Genomic DNA, 20,281 nt, shown 5'->3' on the forward strand with positions numbered 1-20,281 from the left:
TGTGGCCTTTTAGTGCCTTTGTTTATTTATTTCTGTTGTTTTTTGGGGGGAGGGGTTCGTGTATCAGCTCAATTACCCTGACCCTCCCCCTCAGAAGTGCACGCCAGCCCCTCCTGCAGCAGGATTTAGCTTGCCCACATTCCATGTCAGAGGTCATGGCCCAGATGTCACCCCCCACTTCTCTGTCAGCCTCTGTTCTGCATAATTACTGCGGGCCATTGTGCGGCATGGCTGTGCGGTGCCGAGGGGCTGTGGGACTCGGACCGCTCCTCTACTGAGTTGGATTGCGGGCCGCAACAAAAGCCCCAGGGACTGGCCGGAGCCTGATGGGCGGAAGGTGGAGAAGTGGGCATTAGCCGAGAGGTCGAGGGCCTCAAGTTAGATTTTGTCAGGAAGTGGCTCTCTTTAAAGACATATAGAGTACGTGATGACAAGAAACCCAGACCTGCTTCCTGCTTGGAAGAAGGCCAACTAGATGCATTTTACCAAAATGATCTTTTTCATCTTGCCTGAAAAATGTATTTTCTACATTTAAGCCTTTTTTTCCTGCATTCTGTTGTCTTTTTCATTTAAATGTGAAACCACAGGGTTGGCAGTCTCGAGACTGACACATTGGCTTCTCCGTCCGTTAAGTCTCTTGGCTGCTGTCTTCACCTTCCTGTGGTAAGATGGAGTGCGGGGTGCTGGGAAGAGAAAAGAGCCTCAACTCGTGTTCCACACCCATGACCCCAGATTCTTTCTCAGTTTTATCTGGCTCTGACCTCCTGGCCCCAGTCTGGCTCCATTGAAGCTCCTCGGGCCCTGTATCCAAGCAGCTGACCCCCGTCTCCTGACCCCCCTGGCCCCATGCCTTTTCTCCACCCCCCAGCTCACAGCCCTGGAGACCCATTTCTACCTTAAGAGTAATGGGGGGGGAAACTTTGTCTTAAATATAAACAAACCTGATATTTTGGTGTGGACAGTGAGAGAGGTTTTAAATTGCAGGAGCAAGAAGGAAAACGATAAGGCGATGTTTCGGGACTTTCGTCGATACAGGGACTGTCTTTGAATGCATCCAGTGAAAAGCACAGTGAAAGAAATGTGTGAAGGGTGCGTGCATTGGTTTTGGCACAAAGTGTTTCCTTTCCAGTACTCTCTCTCTCTACAGTTAAGTGATTTTAATCCAATTCAATGACAGTAAATGTTTGGATGTACAGGGTCTTACTTTGCCTTTAATTGTTACTTGTACAAATTAAAGATGGTCTCTGGGGGTAAGAACCTTGTGTAAAGACTGGGCCATTTCCTTTCTCAAAGCTTAGTTTGCTCTTCTGTCATCACACCACATGTGAGATGTCCTCCACATCCCTGTTCCCGCACTATTAGCCCTGAGGCATTGGTTGTGTGTGTCAGATGTGCCTTTTCCTCCATGGTGTCATACCCTTAGGCCTGCTGCTGTCCACAATCTGATGAGTGTGAGCTGCCTTTTAGATGGACTGCTCTTCTTGACTGCTGTGTTGCAGAGCGCACCCTACTGGTCGTATGTTATATTGCTCACTTACGTTGATTCGTTTAGCCACTGCTTTTCTATAGACTGACTTAAATGTTAATCCATTTACAGTTTTTATTCATTTTTACAGGCTTGTAATTTTACTGGAGCAATTCTGAATAAGTACCTTTCTCAAGGGTACTGCAGATGGAGGCAAGATTTGAACCTGTTCCCTTTGGGTCCAACAGCAGTAACCCTAACCACAGCACTACCAGCTGCCTGCTTTAGCCACTCAAAATAGAGAATACAATTTAATTAGATGTAAAAGCAACCTTACATAAACTGTTAGACAAGCTAAAAATAGTGTTAAAAAGCTAAATGTAATTTGTTTAGCAAAATTACTGGACTCATAAAAGGAAGCCTTCTAGACTCTACAAATGTATAATTTACTGAAGCAATCCAGTATTGGGATAATTGTGCTTTGAGTTTTGTGCCTGCATCCTCTGAGCAGATTCATACTTGATTGCCAGTTGCTGAATAAATTGAACATGTGTCTCACAATGGGTGTCTGCAGGAAGTGTTAACATAGGTTCTCATTCTCTTTGGAGTTTAACTTGGTCCAATTTTTTCCTTAAAAATTCCTCAGTTTTACCTTGTGCTATAGTTTGGAGTATCAGTGTCACACCACTTGAGCTAATTTAGTATATGATACTGTAACTGTTTTGGAGGTTGACATTTGTATTTATAAGCCCTGAAATGTTGAGGTCTGCTTACGTCGGCATCAGTTTTTCAAGGATGTGGTGAAAGCTGTATCTTATCTTCCTGTAGTAAATAGTGAGTTTGTCAAAACAAAACATAATCTTATAAAAACAGAAAAGAATCATCAACTATATAATTCTCTTTATATTTTTTGATGAATACTTGAATTAGGGATTCACTAATTGATTAGAATGCTTAAGGGCAGTAAAACATCAAAGACTAAACATTGAACCAACACTTTTTAACCTATATAAGACAACTGGACATATTTGAAATCTAAAAGACCCACACGCTCCCTTTTGTTAACTCCTTGTCCTCATCAGGGTCACGGTTGAAACCTAAAATAGGTTTTTCTTAGTAGTTTCTATACTATTTCAGATACAATAGTAAAGCCTCTAGCAGGCAATGTAATTAAGACTCGAATCTGACACTCAGTGGATATTTGATATCTTACACATTCTCAGTTTATGTTTAGTTTAAGGGTGAAGAATGGCATCTACTATTGCTTCTTTTCTTCTTCAGGTCAGTGACTTTGGCCACATTGTTGACCATTTATTCTTTCTCAGAAGGCTATTTTGCCCTGGCTTGACCTCCCCCCTCCTCTCTGCCCAACTCTGAAAGGAGAGTGACCAGTGGCCAGCAGTCAGCAGCCGTGCAGATGGGCGGGGGGTGGGGGGCTGTCCGTCTCTGCCTGCTCAAAGGCCGTGTGACAGGCCACGGGGGTCAGGGGTGGGCCGAGAGGGACCTTAAGTAGGGCAGGCATTGGCCAGGTGACAGGGCCCCCCTCACTGAGCATCTGCCACCATACTCCCTAAATCTCCATCTCCCTCTTTCAGAGTCACCAATGTTTTCTTGGTACTGCATTGTGATCCTGTAGGAAAAAATCAAATATTCCTGGTAATGCATTATACTGATTGGATTTTACAATCAGTTGGATGAGACTACATTAGACACTTTCAGATTATTGACTAATTTGAATTGTCTAATGACTTGAAAAAGTTGTGATTTTGTTTTTGATGTTGTCCCATGTAGACCCCAGAAGAAAGTACCACGTGAAGCTTTTAGCCTACAGTTTCATGGGAGAAGGTTACCAAGCAGACCAGACTGTTAGCACCCCCAGTTGTGTCTGTAAGTTAAGCCACTTGAAAACAGAAATTTACAGTATGTGATATACTGACTTTTGTATTTAAATTGAAGTTAAAATTCACACAGAAGTAAAACACAGACCCTCAGAAAATTTAATGTGCGATTTAAGACACCACAATTAGATCAAATAGTGTTATCAGAGATGGTGCAAAACCTTCTGCATTAATGTATTTTGACATAGTATTTAACGTGTATCCAGTTATCTATATTTATATATAGTATGTATTTAGTTTCCCTGCATATCTGTGTATTGACAGTGTTCACTTTTGTGAATGGCTTGAGAAGATGTAAAACCAGTACTGTTTTCCCTCCTGTGATCCAGCGGTGCGGGACCGCATGGTGCCTCCTCCTCCTCCTCCTCACCACGTGTATGCCAAGGCCAACAGCTCCACTGCCGTGTACCTACACTGGGGTCGGCCCATGTTCACAACGGGACAGGCTGTCAACTACACAATCCGCTGCAATCCCGTCGGCTTGCAGAATGCCTCGTTGGTGCTGTACTTACAAACGTGAGTGACCATCCAGTGCAGCCAAACCAAGCTTGAGCCTTTTCGGCCCCAGCGGCTTCTTTACACAAGAGTCGCTGGTTCTCAGGTGGTTCCTCTTTGCTCTCCTTGCAGCGCTGAGCAGAGCCAGCTTGTCACAGACCTTGAGCCTAACACGAGGTATGAGTTTGCTGTGCGTCTTCATGTCGACCAGCTGTCCAGTCCCTGGAGTCCTGTAGTATACCAAAGCACACTTCCTGAAGGTAAGACACGTTTTCTTATTCTCACATATTCTCTGAATTGTTGCAGTTTATTATAATAGAATGTTCCATCTTGTTTTCTCCCAAATATCCTTTTCTTTTCTGTTGTCTGAATACTGTTATTTGCAGAAACATAATCTGGGTGAGTTGTCCAGATAGCATAGCTGATGAATGATCGTCTTTGTCACCCCTTGGGCAAATACATACACCCACCCTACTCTTGTACTAAAATTATATCCATGTCTAGGAATAGAAATATTAAAAGCAAAGTGGCAACAGTTCATTGGAATGCCCAGTGAAACTCTTCACATCTGATTCCTGTCATCGTTTTATATGTATTACAGAAGAGCGAGTGAATTTGAGGTCAGGTTTGCACTTGGTAAATCTTACCATACCATGCCATATTTAATGCAAGGTTGTGTTTTGCAGATGTAGGAAATGACCGTTGGCTGGAGTCTTTTTATATTTTTAAGCAAATTTAACAAAGCAAAACATTTATTTCTTCTGGAGATTCAAATAAAAGCATCACGTAAAGCACAATTTCTTTTAACAAATACCTGTTTGCCTCTGAAATGTAGACAATGTTCCATTTGGAGTGTATTTCAAACAGCATTCAAAGACACGCATTGATGACGTTAATTAGCCGCCATTATGTTCTTGACCACAAAATCTCTCTGCTCCAGCTCCCACCAAACCACCTTCTAGTGTGAAAGTTACCCTGATCGAGGACAGCACTGCATTAGTGTCATGGAAGCAGCCAGAGGAGCCCAATGTTGTGGTGACGCACTACACCATCCTGTATGCCTCCCGGACAGCCTGGGTGGCTGGGGAATGGCAGGTTCTTCAAAGAGAAGGTGAGGGAGTGTCCCTGCTCAACTGCTTCTGTGTCAGTCTGCCCCCATACCCTACCGTGAGGCCAGGCTGTAGAGCCCTAAACACCTGCCCCTAATCTGCACCTAAGCTTCCATTGGAAATCAATATCTCATTTGATCCTCTAATCCATTTCTTTATTTGATTTTTCTGTCCTTACTGGTTCCTGTTTTGTAGCAGATAACAGTTTTTTCAAGAATGACGTATTTCTCTCTGCATGATTCTGATCTTCAGAAGCAACTGACACTGACTGTTAAATGTACCCAGTAATTGGTTTGATACAGTTTGGTCAGTGTAGGCCGATTAAAGAGGAGCATGATTAACAAAACAGATCTGGGATTACACTGAGAGCCTCTGCAGCGCTGTACTCACAGCAGGTGTACAACTGTACCACTGTGGAGGCCCAGGTGGAGTCAGGCTTGGCTGTCTGTCTGAACCTTCTGGAACAGCAGGGTTCAACACCTATGGCATAAGTGATTGCAGATGGCCTCTGGAAATGTGAGGCATGCTCTGTTTACTCCCAGCCACCAGGAGAAGGAGGTCAAAAGTGAGGACATTCGCAGCCCCCCTGGCCTTGCCCACTGTAAATCAAGCCTGTCGTCCGGACAGTTACTGCTGGGGGTCTTCGAGGTGCTGGGTGGGAAATGGTAGCAGTGGCTGACCTTTTAAGCCCTGTTCTTCTTTGGGCACGAAAAGCCCTTTGGGATCCTGGAGGCATTTTTTAATGTTCTCCCTCCGTCCTTGGCATCATAAACCCTAGTTTTTCATGGGTCAGTAGAACAAAGACAGATAAGCACCAAAGGAAAATTGACATGAAGTTATTGAAGGTATGCAGACTCAGTTGATGACCAGATGTGGCCAAGACAAAGGTGAAGGAAGGAAGTTTGGTTGCTCAACAGTTCTTGTTTGCAGGGAGCATCACCATGGCATTGCTGGAGAACCTGCAGCTGGGAAACATATACCTGGTGAAAATCTCTGCCTCCAACCAGGTGGGAGATGGACCGTTCTCCAATGTGGTAGAGCTGGCTGTACTGCCTGGTGGTTTCTCATCAGGTCGGCACACTGATGGCTCTGCAGAAACTGAAGGTCAGTAATGGTAGTGATCGGGTAGTGTGCAGGACAATGTCAATATCAAGTATCTGTGTCCTTCAATTTCCTTAGTCCATGGTTGCGTTCTGCTTTATCCATGTGTTCTTCATCGCAGTGATGTCATTATTAATGTCATGGCTTCTTGGTATGTGTTCAATAACAAGCCAATTCAATAACAAACTTCATCCATAGTCTCTTATTACATAATTTTATTAGACTATAGAAGCAGCATGGTGGTACAGTGGGTAGGGCTGTTGCCTTGCAGCTCCTGCTTTATGTGTTTGGACATTGATTAAATCCAGCTCAGTCTATGTGGAGCTTGCATGTTTTATCTATGCGCATGGGTTTACTGAGTGCTGTAGTTTTCTCCCACAGTCCGAAGACACGTGTTTCAAGTAGATTGGTGATCCTAAATTTGCCTTTGTGTGTGTGTGTGTGTGTGTGTGTGTGTGTGTGTGTGTGTGTGTGTGTGTGTGTGTGTGTGTGTGTTGTGTGAGTGAGTAGAGTGTATATGGGTACCCTGGAATGGATTGGTATCCCCTCCAAAGTGTACACTACTTAGCCTAGGACCCTGTGCTTCGGGGGTAGACTCTGGACTGCTGTGACCCGTGGCTTTAGGGTGCTTGGTTATTTACGGTGAGCTATTATGTAGACTGTAGGACCATAGTGTTGCATCCAGATGCAGTTGTGTTTAAGTAGCTGTAATTTAGAGCTGAAGAGGAGATGCATGCTAACAGGACCGTTTAATGAAAGGCAAACTCTTTTGCAAAATTTTGCAGTGTTCACCAATGCCTTCTATCACCTGGACCAGAGATCAATGACTGGCATCATTGTGGGAGTGTCCATTGCGCTGGCCTGCATCATCATATGTGTTCTGATTCTTGTCTACAGAGGCAAAGCAGGGTACACTATGTGCAATGTTATCCTAAAACACTCTACACATTTTAAGTCCTTTTGTACAGATTCTTATAGCGCTCTGGTTTTGGTGTTCATTTTTTTCCTGTGTTGCTTTGGTCCTTTGCAGGAAACCATCCACAACTAAAAATGTGAGGCAAAGGAGTGGCCAGGGCCCACATGCCTCTGCTTCTCAGGCTCATGAAGATCACCCTATAAACATTGAGTCACTCGTGCCTATAATGAGCAACCACTTTGTGGACACAAAGGTAACATAAAGAAGAGGTTTAAACCAAAACAAAAATAATAAAATACTATTCCTCTGTTTTAGGAACTTATGAATACCTTTGAAAAATTTATTTGAAGGGTTTTCTAAACATTTAACTATGGGAGTTTGTGACAAGAAGACATGTTATGTTTTAGGGTGGGACAAACCTGATCATAAATAGCTCAGGCCCAGTAAAACCCGTAAGCCAGAGTAAGAAGAAGTGGCTGTTCTTTAATAATGAACCGAAGCAGAACCTCAAGAAAGGCCAGGTAAGGCAGACACATACAATGGCGCAGTGCAAGCTCTTTTATACAAGCTCATCTTTGGCATAGAGTACAGGTATTGAAAGATGTTCAGAATATTTTGTTATATTACAGAATTTCTCTGTTTAGTTTCAAATTACCAAAAGAAGTTGAAGCTCAGCTACTGTGTTAAAATCTGCCACAGCTTTTTCTGGAATTATCTCACTAGTTTTAGTTTGGATTTTTTCACTAGGTTCAAAGAAGCCACGTCATGTGCACCTACCAGCCGGGATTGACAGTCCTTACATACAAGGAGGCACCACCTTCATCCCCTCATCAGGCATCCCCTCTTCAGGTTTTTCTTGGACCCCCTAGGGACACTGAAGCCTCCCAGAACAGTGAAGGCAGCCATGAGACCGGTGATTCTGGGCGTTACTCGCACAATGAGATGGAGCTCACTCAGCTGTCTTCCAGCGGAAGCCTGCAGCCACCCTGCCTGGGAGTGTCCAGGGGAGACAGCCATGGCTCAGCGGATGAACTACCTCACCTTGCCGTACAGATGGAAATCCACCAGGAGGCACCCAGTGACCCCTACCAGCTGGGCCCGGATCCTTCCCTTCCCCGTTCTCTTTAGGGGCTCTATCCTCTCCAAACCTACTCTGCTGCACTTCTGCTCTAAAGGACTATGAGCAGGACAGTGGAGTGACAAAGATGCCTGGAAGAATGTGGCTTTGACAGCAGGTTTTATTCAGGGTCTTTTTGGTGAATGTGTTTCTTTTTTATCTTGTATTATTCTTTATATTATTTGTTTCGTTTGTTCAAGAAAATCTGACCCACCATGAATGTTTCCAAAGGTCAAGAATGTGAAATTTGACTTTTCCATTTCTGACATTATTTAAGAGAGTGTATCACTGGAGCAGAGGGGTGAAGTGAAAACCCTTCTTGCTTATTATCTACCTCAGTTCACCCTACGGTGAACTCCAGCCTTTTGTATTTAACTACTTTCCACAGTTATATATCTTGGTTCTTCATCCACATGGCAGATGCTTACTGATAGCAATAGTTTGTGTTTATGAAGCCAGTTGTTTGTTGAGTTTGTCTGTATGTCTTTTTAGTTGTGAAGTAAGAGATTTTAAAGGCGCAGCACAGATCACTATTTAGGCAGATATGAGAGCTTTTTATTTGGTCATATAATACTTTGAGATAACTGGCAGAGTTATCTGAATCTGTTTTGTCTCTGAGTGGTTGATGTAGGACAAAGAAATCTATCACCTAGGACAGGTTTTCCATATGATGTGACATAAATGCACACAAATCTGCTTTGAAAATATATTATAAATTTCTCATACATGCAAAACCCCAGGCAAATAATTTTAATGTCTTTGTATGTTGATGTTCTATTCCAGTATGCTGTTGCTTTTATTGTTTCTGTTTTAAACTACCTCCTTTAAAGCGTTTATATGTATGTAGAGTTATTTTACCTCCACTCAGGGAACAAGGTTTAGTACATTTTAAAAGCCATGTATTATGTGTTGTTACATGGCTCACATACAGGGTATTTTAGAGTTGAACTGATTATTATAGGTAGTAGTTGTAGGTCTGTATGAATGTAGTGCCAGTAATGGTTTGAAGCCTTGAGATGACCATGTCATTTGAGGCTCTGAAATTTGCCACATGTAGAAGCGTTTCCGTTTTAATTTTTCCCTTCAGTATATTTTCAGTGCCACGTTTTTTATTAGTGGGCTATTTTCTTCCTTTTTTGTTTTGAATTAACCAAAAATGTCTGTACTGAAAGTTAACAGTACAGCAGACCTTAAAAGCTTTAAAAATAGCCTTAATGATGAAAAGGTCCTTCACATGTTTGGGAAAATATAAGGATGTTGAATGGGGACCTAGCAGACAAAGGTATGAGAGAGGTATGCAGAATGACTGTTGAAAACCAAAAAGAATGCAGCCAATGAAATGGTAGTGAAGAATGGAGTGAAATGAAATATACACCAAAAAACCTTCTAACTTCCAAAGATATATTTTTGCTGGCTTATAATGTACTACTGAGTACACAGCTTTTTGTTTGTTGAAAGCAGTTGGTGCTTAATACTAGAGTAGAAACTTGAATTTACTGCTTGTCTATTGCCTTGTCACACTTTGATTTTAGAGTACAGCTTATATGCAGTGGTAATCGACATTTATCCAAAGAATTGTTTGCTTCCTCGGTTACTTTTCAGTTGAATCTTTTAGCTGGTCCGGAACAGTATGCCGAGGGCGTCTTGCACCAGACCAAAGATCATGTTCCTGAGGATCAGCTAAGATGCTGCTTTTTGAACCAAACACCCCATTGCACTCATGTGTATGTCCTCATATGTTACCAGATGGAAAGCTGGCATTTTCTGAAGAAGAACCTTTTCCTGGGTTCTGTGATTTTTTTGATATTTGAAAGCAATAGGGGCATTATGTATTCACTGACCAAATAAGTAATCAGTTTCTCTTTACGAATTTTGTTGTTAAAACCAAACAAATTGAATCCCCAGCTGTGATAATTCTGAAACGACATGGATAATCCTTTGCGTGAAGTGTGACACAATCAGTTTTACTTTTATTTGGAATGCAAACAATATAAGCCAAAGATTTTTAGGTTACCATTGCATATTAGCTAGTGATCAGCCTAGTGTCATCCATGCATGTTTTCCATTTTTTAATGTTTTTTTTTTATTGTTTTAATTCATAATATATGGGTGTCTTTAGACCACAAACCAAGATGGAAGTGGTTCAGTGTCAGTGCTTTTTGAATTTTCATTTGTAAATCACTGAAGGAAACAAAAATAACTGATTTTTCTGTGCCATTATTTTTTATAGTTTCTCACTGGAGGAGAATTATATTTTACTATAGTACTTTAAAGGGGCATAATGTACACCCTAGTATTGGGAAAAGCACTGACTGAATTTTGGTTTACCTTGAGATGCCTAAAGTTTGATAAAAATGTTACTATATCTTTGAAAATGTTGTATGTGAGCATTAATCTGGGAAGCTGAGCTTATCTGTTGTGTTCATATGGTAAATGGATTTTTGGTTGTTTTTTATTTCCATGTCTAATTCTCTGCCTACTGTTAGTACCAGTGACTGGAACTCACCTCTGTTCACAGTGAAAAATTGAAATGGTTTTAGCATCATTTTACTCAGTAAATTTTTAAGTAATTTAACAGCGGGCCTAAAGCAACCAAGTGGCAACATAGATTTTTTTAAAGATGGCAATAGTTATTCATTTGTAGCCATCATTTTATAAACAAGTAGACATTTGGAGGTTTGTGTCCAAGTGGTATTTTTTTCCTCATCCAAGTTTACATATATCTAAGTGACATTAGCGTGTCAGTGAATGACCATTTAGCAGGTATATCAACGAATATGCTTCCCACCCACAAGAGCACCCCCACTGCAGGCTTTCACAGGACATATGGATCCAGAATGGCCAACACCCAGAGATGACTAGTGTCAAGTATATGGGAAGTAAATCGCATGCAGTGTTTCCTCTTTTTGTACAACTGTATTCCTTTGCGTTGAAATTTCTTCTTTCCTGAACGTGTAAGATGAAAGGGATTCGATGTAAAGCCCTGTGTGTGTGCTCCGTTTGTCTGCACCCGGGGTCTTGTACATGCCGGGCCAACGCTCTGCGGCTGTGATGGACGGCTGTGGGAAATATACAGTGAAACTCAGGGCGATCCCCAGCTGCTCAGTCACTGCTAATGTGAGGGCCAGCACCAGCCTCCAGCTTTGAATGTACCTCTTTTACTTACTATTTTGTTTATATATTCTTTTCGAAGTACATTTTCATTGTTTTTTTTAATTCTTTTTTGTCAGTGTCCAGGCAGGTTTATGTCTCTACTACAGCATAAATGTTTATGCCAAAAAATGCTATACAAATCTAATGAAATGCCAGAAATGATTTAAACTCATAAAATTGCCCAGATTAAATAAAAATGTTCATGAAAATTAAACTGAGTCTGAGGTCTTTTTTGGGGAATTTTATTGTTTTATGGCTTTTTCACAAATACTAAAACTTTTATAAAATGATCTAATACAAATGTAGCAACTTCATTTGAGGTTCATGCAAAATTCATAAAATGTCAACAAAACTCACTTCACTTGTGTTTAATACTGATACAAAAAATTAATTATCAGTATATTGATGACTTTTTAGAAGCTGCTGCAGTTTTCCATCAAACAGCAGGATGTTGAAATAACAAACTCAGTCATATCTAACACATTAATACTTCACATCTTAGACTGGTTTGATGCAATAGGGAGCGAGTCTGGAGTTTCTATGTTCTCCCCGTGTTCACATGGGTTTCTCCATATACATCGAAGGTGAACTGGCGACTCCAAATTGCCTGCCGTGTGTTACTTGCCCTTCTGTGGACTTACATCTCGTATACCCTGCACACCCCTCTATGCTGCTGGGATAGACTCAGAACCACTCAACGTTGCATTGGATAAGGACACACACATACACTGTCTGAAACCACTTGTCCCAGTATCGAACCAGAGCCTAACCTGGCAACGCAGGGCGCAGGGCTGGAGAGGGAAGGGACACACGCAGGACGGGACACCAGTCCGTCACAAGGCACCCCAAGCAAGACTCAAACCCCAGCCCCACCCACAGGACCCGGCCAAACGCACCGCGCCACCGCACCCCCATTGGGTAAGCAGTCATTGATAATGTTAAGCTTAGTTGAGTGAAGTCAGATTAGCATCTTAAAATGACACTGTGCAAATGAAATAAAAGATATTGAGATGCTAACTATTAAAAACTGCGCTATGTATTAGTGAACAATTCCTACGTGAAATAGACAATTCCAGATATAAATGCCCAGATGTCTATAGTGCAGTCTTTTCTGACTGAAGTCCATGTTGTGGAAAATACTATAAAGATGTGCTACTACTCCAAGGATGTATAGTGTTACTACCCAGAGGCCTATGGATCTGTTACACCAGGAACAAAACATGGGCTGGAATGGGAAGCTGTGATGTTTTTGTAGAAATACACATTAACACATTATCAGTTTTACATGTTTGCTGCTTTGTACACCATTGGCAATTACACTTGGCTTTCGTTATCTACTGACTGGATCAATACTGCTAAATGCTCCCCCATCTTTGTCTGCGAGCTCCCAATATCTATCACATACTGGAGTGCTTGCCTTTTTTCTCCACACAGGTTCAGCAGTCTTAATGCATGTTCACGTGTTCAACCAGCTCCCTGAGACCTTGTGAACTGATGACATTTGGAGCAGAAGGTTGACTTTATAGGTTTTAATTTCATTACTCTACTGACTCTCCATTGTGGTTAAGATGATGCTTCCCTCTGCTGTTAATACAGAATATTGCAGTTTAACCCTATTCATTTAAATATTGTGAAAATACAGCACTTTCAGATTGACATACCAAAGAGAAAAATTTCAATGCAACAAGATACAGATTCAAGATGCATTTTATTATGTAATATAACTATACTAATTACATGACAATATAAAGAATCCCCGAATAAACGTATAACTTTTAAAACAAATACAAAATCCCACTCCACTGCATTTTATATTCCACAGTTTAATAAAAGTATATCATAAGGAGATGGATTCGAAGACTTTAGAGATTTTATAAATTTGTTTTAATATATATTTAATTATTTTTCCAAACTTAACTGTTATATTAGGTGCAGTGGGCTTGGCCGGGTCCTGCTCTCTGGCTGGTCTGGGGTTCGAGTCCCCCTTGGGGTGCCTTGTGACGGACTGGCGTCCCGTCCTGGGTGTGTCCCCTCCCCCCTCCAGCCTTGCCCCCGTGTTGCCAGGTTAGGCTCTGGTTTGCCGTGACCTTGCTTGGGAGAAGTGGTTTCAGCCAATGTGTGTGTGTGTGTGTGTGTGTGTGTGTGTGTGTGTGTGTGTGTGTGTGAACTGTTATATTATTCAGAAAGGCAAAGAAGTCACAATTTGGACTGGCGCTCATAAACATAATGAAGCACAGCACTGGTACTACAGTATGGCTGTTACAAAACAGAAACTCATTAAGTGCAACACCCACAACATGTAGGTCATTTAACCTGATGGAGATTGTAGTAGCTACAGGCTTCCTCGTATAACAAAGGCTGCTTTTATGAGAACTGGGACTTACGGGTCAATGTAGTTAGTACCGTAAAATGTTTGTAATTAACAATGAATTTACACTTATGAGAGCAGAAATCTCAATGCAAAATCCAAGTTTTGATGACACTGAGCACCACACAGTGAGCAGGCCCCCCCCCACCTTCCCTCCCTCGACATCTGGCACTGCTTCTCCTGCACAGCTCAGCTTTCTGGAAGCCATATGCCCCCTCACAAGAATCTCTCACAAATCTTGTCACTTCTTTCATTGTGTAAAACTATCATCTATTATGAAAATGACCCCTACAGCAGAAAAAAAAGTTAAAGAAAGTGCTCAAGATCCTGAAAAGGCCAGAGAAAGCCTTCCCTATCAGTTGAAAAGCAATTTTCTCCTGAAAGGCAATATCACTGCAAATGCCTTTGTGTAATTTGATTTTCTGAAAATGACCCTTTAAAAATAGCTCAGTGAAGACAATTACAAGCTCTAAGAATAACCACAGTAATTATGAGAATTGGTTCACTAGGCAGTGTTAGTAACACTGATAATAATCTTCAGTTTATGCAGTGCAATTAAAGCTTCTTGAGGTGCTTTATAAAAAGATGAAAGATTATAGGTAAGAACATCAAAGGAATTCACAGTATCAGCATTGAATTGGTCTGAATCCCCCTCCTGCTGTAGTAAGGTAAATAATCACCTTTACGGAAGCTGTAAAGTTGGAAGTCACCTTGGACAAAGGAGACAGCTAAAAAAAGATAAGGATCTTAGTTTACAGGTTGCTAGGACAACTGCAGTGTACAGCCCTGACTTTGTACCCTTCAGATGCCCCACTGAAATACCCAACTGTACAAATGAATGAAGTTATGAGCTGCTTTTGAATAAAGTGTCAGTAAAGCAATGCAGTGGGAGCTACTTTATGTGTTAATGCATAAATGATGTGATGCACAAGCAGGTTGGGTTGCTTGATTTGCAGTAAAAGCCCACTATGCATAGGAATGAGCTGTTGAGTATGTATTATGCATGAATGCAATTACTACAACTGATTTTTCTTTATAAACAAAATTATACAATTCTCAGGACTACTCAAGAACTGGGTTTATAAATACAGAGGCTTATTCTCTACTAGGTATTACTTAACTCATCTCCTTAAAAACCACAGCACTAGTTGTTTGGGATCACAGTATGTTTTTTTTTTTTAAATCTGTAGTTATTTTATTGAACGTTTCTTGCTGACAGTAAACCATTTGTGTGATGGTAAATTCAAAATTATCATAATGTCTTATGTTTTAGAAGCCATGTGTAATAAACACGCATGACCATCACAGGATGGCAGAAGTACCCGCTCCTACAAAGAACAGTGGTAAATAAAGGGGAAAGACGAGCACAAGGTGTTCCAGCGAGAGGCAGCCCGTCCGCGGTCGCGTGGTTACATCAGCGGCTCCACATCAAACGGCGCGCCGCGGACGCGCTCATACGCGAACGAGCTTCTCCGCGCTCGCGTCGACTTTTCAGGGGCGGACAAATAATTCGCGACAGCGCAGGGTGTCCGCGGTGTCTCTCTCTTCTCTACTCCACCCCCCCCCACCCCACGTGTGCGTGTGTGAGCGCACACACGGCGAAGTTGCGGCTCGTCCGCTCCTCCCAAACTTCGCGGAGTCGCGCAGCTCGCCACCCCGCGCACGCGGCGACACCGAGAGCACGCGCCGCCTCACCTTTCGGCATTTAATTTGAGAGCGACCGAACCGCGGCGACCGTAGCCCTTCGTCCTCGCTCGAGTCATGCCAGGGACCCGGTGATGTCAGCGGAACAGGACAAAGACTCGCTCTCCCTCAAGAGGAACAGAGGTAACGGCCGCTTCGCGACGCATTTCCCCCTCTCAGCCCGCCGCGCGCCGTGCGCCCGCGCCTCCGCCGGGCGGCGCGCAAAGTCGCGACCGTGGCGGCGACCGCCGAGGAGCTCGTCGGCCTACCTCAAGGCCTTTGAAGAAGTGAATGAAACTCGGCGAGCGGCGGAAGCCCGCAGCGCAGCGCGCGTTCACCAAACGGCGGACGGAGCGGCGTCCTCCGAGCGCTTAGCTAGCTAGCAGCATGGACTGAGAGGAGCCCTCTGAGGTCTGCGCAACTTGTCATATGCCGCGTTTTATCTCTCCGCGTGCGTCTTTGTGTGCGTACATGTCGGAATGCGCACCCGTCCTGGCATCGCCGCGAACTTTCAGGGCTTCGGGCGGCTCGCGCCTGCATGGCCGGCGGCGTCTGTCTACCTAACACGGCGAATTTGCGGGACGCGGAGCGCAAAGTTGCTCTTTCCCCGCCCGGCCGCGGACACGGTGACGTTCGCGGACTCGACGACAAGCGCGCCCCCGTGGTGCCGTTGCTGTGCTCCGGGGCGGGTGCGAAACGTTTGCTCCGAGTGAGTGAGAGAAGGCGCGGCCGGACTCCGGAGCCCTGGCAGCAATAGGCAGCAGCGAGGAGCCGAAAAACACATGTTCACATGAGGCGAAGTTTGAGCGCAACGCGGGCCCGCAAAGTTTGCTAAAGTTGGGACAGAGACTCTGCATTCGATGGTTCTTTCTAAAGAATGCGCGCCTGTATTTACACATTTAAACGTTTCAGGAGGGCTTTTTTTTTTTTTTTTTCCTCCTCTGGCAAAGTTTTTAAAAGCTGTCAAATATGTGACAGCAGGTAGGGGAGTGGTGAAGGAAGGCTGTTGCTTTGACACCTGAAGGTTCTTGGTTTGAATCACACTCACTGTTGGGCACTCGATCCCTGGAGCGTCTGGCTTCAACAGCTAGTGGGGTTACCCAGCTCGTATAAATGGGGAAATTGCTGTAAAGTGGATTATTATATGTGTCCTCCAACAAAGGAGTCAGCTGAAGAATTAATAATGTTACTGAGTAGAACAAATGAGGTGCATCTCTTAACTTGTGCTGGCATGTGATTTTGCAGGTGGAGATGGTGGGCTGGAGGGGTTAGGAGGTCCAGGGGTGCTCCTGGGGAGCCCAGATAAGAAAAAGCGCAAGTCAAACACCCAGGTAGCTGCTTTTCACTTGATCATCTCTTACCATCTTGCTTTTTTCAAAGGACAAGGGAGACCAAGCACAATTTTTCTCTCCTGTTTCTCTGACCTTGTACAGTCAGTCTTGCACAATGAATGGCTTGTACATGTTTAGAAATAATTACGGAACATCAGTGCGCACTCAAGTGGTTTGCTTTCATTATTTTTGCTTTTTAGTGGCGATATCTGAGTAGCAGATGTAAGGCTTTTTTACTGTCAGTTTTATTGCAGCCAGCTGGACTTGTTTCTCCATCTGCTTCTCCGTGCTGTGTTTTTAGTCATCGGGACTACGTTTTCCATTTTTCCAGGCATCCTCATTTCCTCCGCTGTCAGAGTATGCCCCACCCCCAAACCCCAGTGCGGATCACCTGGTGGCCGTAAACCCGTTTGATGACAACTACAATGCGCCCTCGTTGAAGCCTACCTCTTCCGCCAGCCCGTACTCCGGCTACTCTCACTACCCAGGCTTCACCAGTTACGGCCCCCACAGGATGGGACCCCACCTGCCGCCGCGTGTTCCTTCTCCCTATGGAGGCCCATACCAAATGCGAAACCAGCTCCATCCTTTTGCTCAGAACCAAATGGCTATGGGGTTTAACCGGGGGCCTGGCTTTAATTACGGGCACCACGATAATCCCGCATACGCAAATCAGTCGTTCAACAACGCCATGCCTGTACCGCCAAACCCGCCTTATAGACCTGGTCCGGGAGACGCCTTCAGTCAGATGCCACCACATAATATCAGCAGGAGCACAAATTCTGACCTGGGCCTGGGTTTTGGACCTGAGGGCAGTGCCAATGTGAACGTGCCCATGCGGCCTTGTGGAGACCCTGGTGCCAATTTTGGGCTGCAGCAGAACTTGAGCCAGCCCAGCATCCCCGTGCCTAAACAAGATGCGAGCGAAACCTCTGCAAGAAACGTATCCCATGCCGTGTCTCCCCAGAAGCAGGGCCAGAATGCCGAGGAGAGCACGGGTCGTGACAACACCATTGACCTAAAACCAAAAAACAGAGCTGTCCCCATCGGGCAGGAAGGCACCCATTCTGACACCATGGACAAGCTGAATGGCATCATCTCCCCGAGCAGTGAAAGTCTGAAAAACTCTCCACAGCCCTGTGGGCCCAAGGAGATGGCCTCCCTGGAGAGGAGGCAGAGGCGAAGCAGCAGCAGTGGCGGCACAGGTGCGACTGGCAATAAGGCAGTGGCCACCCCCAGCAGATCTGGCCATCCGTCGGCTGACCCCCTCTACCCGTGCGGCATATGCTTGAACGAGGTGAAGGATGACCAGGAGGCCATCATGTGCGAGGCCTCTTGTCAGAAGTGGTTCCACAGAGTGTGCACTGGGATGACGGAGACGGCATACAACCTTCTGACGGCCGAGGCGTTGGCCGTGTGGGGCTGTGACACGTGCATGGAGGATAAAGGGGCACAGCTCATGAGAACCCGGGAACTGGCGGGTCAGCCTGCGGTCAGCAGCGAGGGATAACCAGTCACTTTGAAGATTCAGCGCTTGATTTTTTTTTTTTTTTCCCCCATTTTCAATTTCAGATTGTTTTACAGTTACACTTGTTCTACTTGCCTTCATTTAAACAGATTTTTTTTGCATAATTGTTTCTTTACTCTTATTGCAGTTTCACCTGTTGCAGATACTACTATTGTAAGCTTGGCAGTAAACTTTAATGACCTCTTGGAGTCTCCGTGGTGCCTGGTGTCATCTGTTGTTATAGGTGTTTTTACAAGGCATGGTTTTATCTCTCCATAAAGTCTAGGCAAATGACTGTTCTCTGTTTTTCAGCTTTTGTCATTATTATTGTTGTTGCTGTTGTTATTATGCAATAGGTTAAGTCTTCTGAAGTTGCCTCAAGTCTTCAGATATATTATAGTGACCATTAAATTTTGCTTATGACATTGGCAGGAGGTCCTCTTTCATAACAAGGTATACACAGAATTATTACTTATGATCTCATATTACAACTTGTTTGGCAGTATTATCAGGGTTTCTCTACTTTAAATATTTTTGTATTATGATCAAAATTTTCAGATAATTTTACCAGTTTTGTGTTACAAAAATCTTGTTTGTACAACTGCTACCAGAATGAAAAAAAATAATACAGTAGGTGGTACTCTACTTGCATCAGACTCATTTCCCCTTTGCTTTCTGTACTTTTAATTTAGTCTAATTTGGAATTCAGTGTGTCAATATTAGTACTCAGCACTAAATGAAATAATTGACAATACTTCTACATGTAAACTTTTGACTGTGGCATAAAATGGAGACTGAGTTTCATGGGTTTTATTGGGCTTGGGTTCCAGTAGGTCTGTTGGGGGAAGACATGGGGGACAAGATATTTTCAGTGTTTTAAAAGTATTTGCTTGTGAGGTGTATTTCTGTCTTTGTGTTGTTTTGACAGTGCTTTAGGGAAAAAAGGTCCGTTTCACAGTCTAAATGATAATTGTAGCATATTGCCTTCTGTTGTACAAACAATTTCTCCAAGTAGTGTTGAATCTTAGTAGTCTAAGGCCAACAGTCCCTTGATTTCTTGGCCTTTCCTGATCATATGGTTCATTTCCATTTACGCTCAGTCTAACAATGGAAAATTTGCTACTGGTACTTGTTTTTTTTTTCCTTCTCTAATTGTGTGATGGTTCGAAGTTATAGCACCAGAGATATGCTATGCTAACAGCGGTTAATGGGTCTGGTGTATTTCCAGGTTGGGAATGAAAGCAGGATTAAGGTCAAAAAAAAAAAAAAAACTAATTTAATTGTAAATATAAAATTAGTAATATGCATCTAATCTGAAATGCGTAATTTGGGACGTCTGAAAAATAGGATTGGTTTGCAAACCTTGATCTTAAAATTAAAGAACTGGATCTGTTCCTGTTTAACAGAAGAGTGCATTTAGTAATGGGAATCATATGGCCACTAACAAAGTTTTGATGTGCAATAAGATACATAAATATGTTTGAAATGATATCTATGTGATGACAAATTATAAAGTGAAGGGATGCTGTTAGTAGTTAGCTCTGCAGCTAAGGGGAAAACACCTGTCTGGAGACCCCACTAATAGCTGATGGTAATCACTTCTTTAAGATCAAATTAAAGTATCAAGGACCCTAATAAGGACAAGTGTTTATTGATAATGGATGGAAGGATGTAACGGTGTTTTGTCTGAGATGGGTGATCATGCTTAGCAAGGTAGTTATCTGCCTTGTTTCCTTATTGGCTTGGCAAAGTAGCATTTAGACGGTTGATTGTAACAGATATTCTGAAGAAGGTGAAGTTTTTTTTTTTTTTTAAAATCTTTTATATTCTTTTTATCCCATGTTTAATTTCCTTATGTACTGTTGACCTGTATAGGACATTTAAATGGTTCTGTTGATAAAACAATTTTATGAACTGTGGTTTCTTAAAATACATTGTGTGCAACAGAAATCATGTGCCGTTAAAAATAAAGTATTTCTAGTTCCACCTATTCTCCCTCCTCATGTTACAGGTTATGCTGGTGAAATAATTTGAGTAATGTATAACTCAACAGGGCTCCATTTTTCAGTTCAACCTTATTGAAATGGGGTAAATGTCATAAAATTAGACCCTTTTGATTTCGAAAATCGGCCACATTC

The 20,281-nt window shown here is 43.0% G+C and overlaps 2 protein-coding genes across 3 annotated transcripts in view; both read left to right on the forward strand.

The window, feature by feature from the left end:
* Window positions 1-8,205, forward strand: part of prtga (protogenin homolog a (Gallus gallus)) — a 34,093-nt gene extending 25,888 nt beyond the window's left edge. The window contains exons 11-19 of one of the 2 annotated variants that reach the window (XM_018739590.2): window positions 3,257-3,352; window positions 3,693-3,879; window positions 3,991-4,118; window positions 4,799-4,969; window positions 5,898-6,071; window positions 6,854-6,977; window positions 7,099-7,237; window positions 7,392-7,510; window positions 7,743-8,205. In XM_018739590.2, coding sequence (XP_018595106.1) covers window positions 3,257-3,352; window positions 3,693-3,879; window positions 3,991-4,118; window positions 4,799-4,969; window positions 5,898-6,071; window positions 6,854-6,977; window positions 7,099-7,237; window positions 7,392-7,510; window positions 7,743-8,112 — 1,508 coding nt within the window. In that variant the 3' untranslated portion in view covers window positions 8,113-8,205. Of the gene's footprint in view, window positions 1-3,256; window positions 3,353-3,692; window positions 3,880-3,990; window positions 4,119-4,798; window positions 4,970-5,897; window positions 6,072-6,853; window positions 6,978-7,098; window positions 7,238-7,391; window positions 7,511-7,731 lie in introns of both variants that reach the window. The other variant, XM_018739589.2, reaches the window with a different exon arrangement.
* A 6,820-nt stretch (window positions 8,206-15,025) lies between these two features.
* Window positions 15,026-19,414, forward strand: pygo1 (pygopus family PHD finger 1). The gene is made up of 3 exons (XM_018739575.2): window positions 15,026-15,449; window positions 16,551-16,636; window positions 16,968-19,414. Exons 1-3 carry the CDS (start codon window positions 15,401-15,403, stop codon window positions 18,144-18,146), a joined length of 1,314 nt encoding a protein of 437 aa, XP_018595091.2. The 5' UTR covers window positions 15,026-15,400; the 3' UTR covers window positions 18,147-19,414.
* Window positions 19,415-20,281: the final 867 nt, after the last annotated feature.

The sequence above is a fragment of the Scleropages formosus genome, chromosome 11 (genome assembly GCF_900964775.1).
Source record: "Scleropages formosus chromosome 11, fSclFor1.1, whole genome shotgun sequence".
In the NCBI taxonomy this organism is placed as follows: Eukaryota; Metazoa; Chordata; class Actinopteri; order Osteoglossiformes; family Osteoglossidae; genus Scleropages; species Scleropages formosus.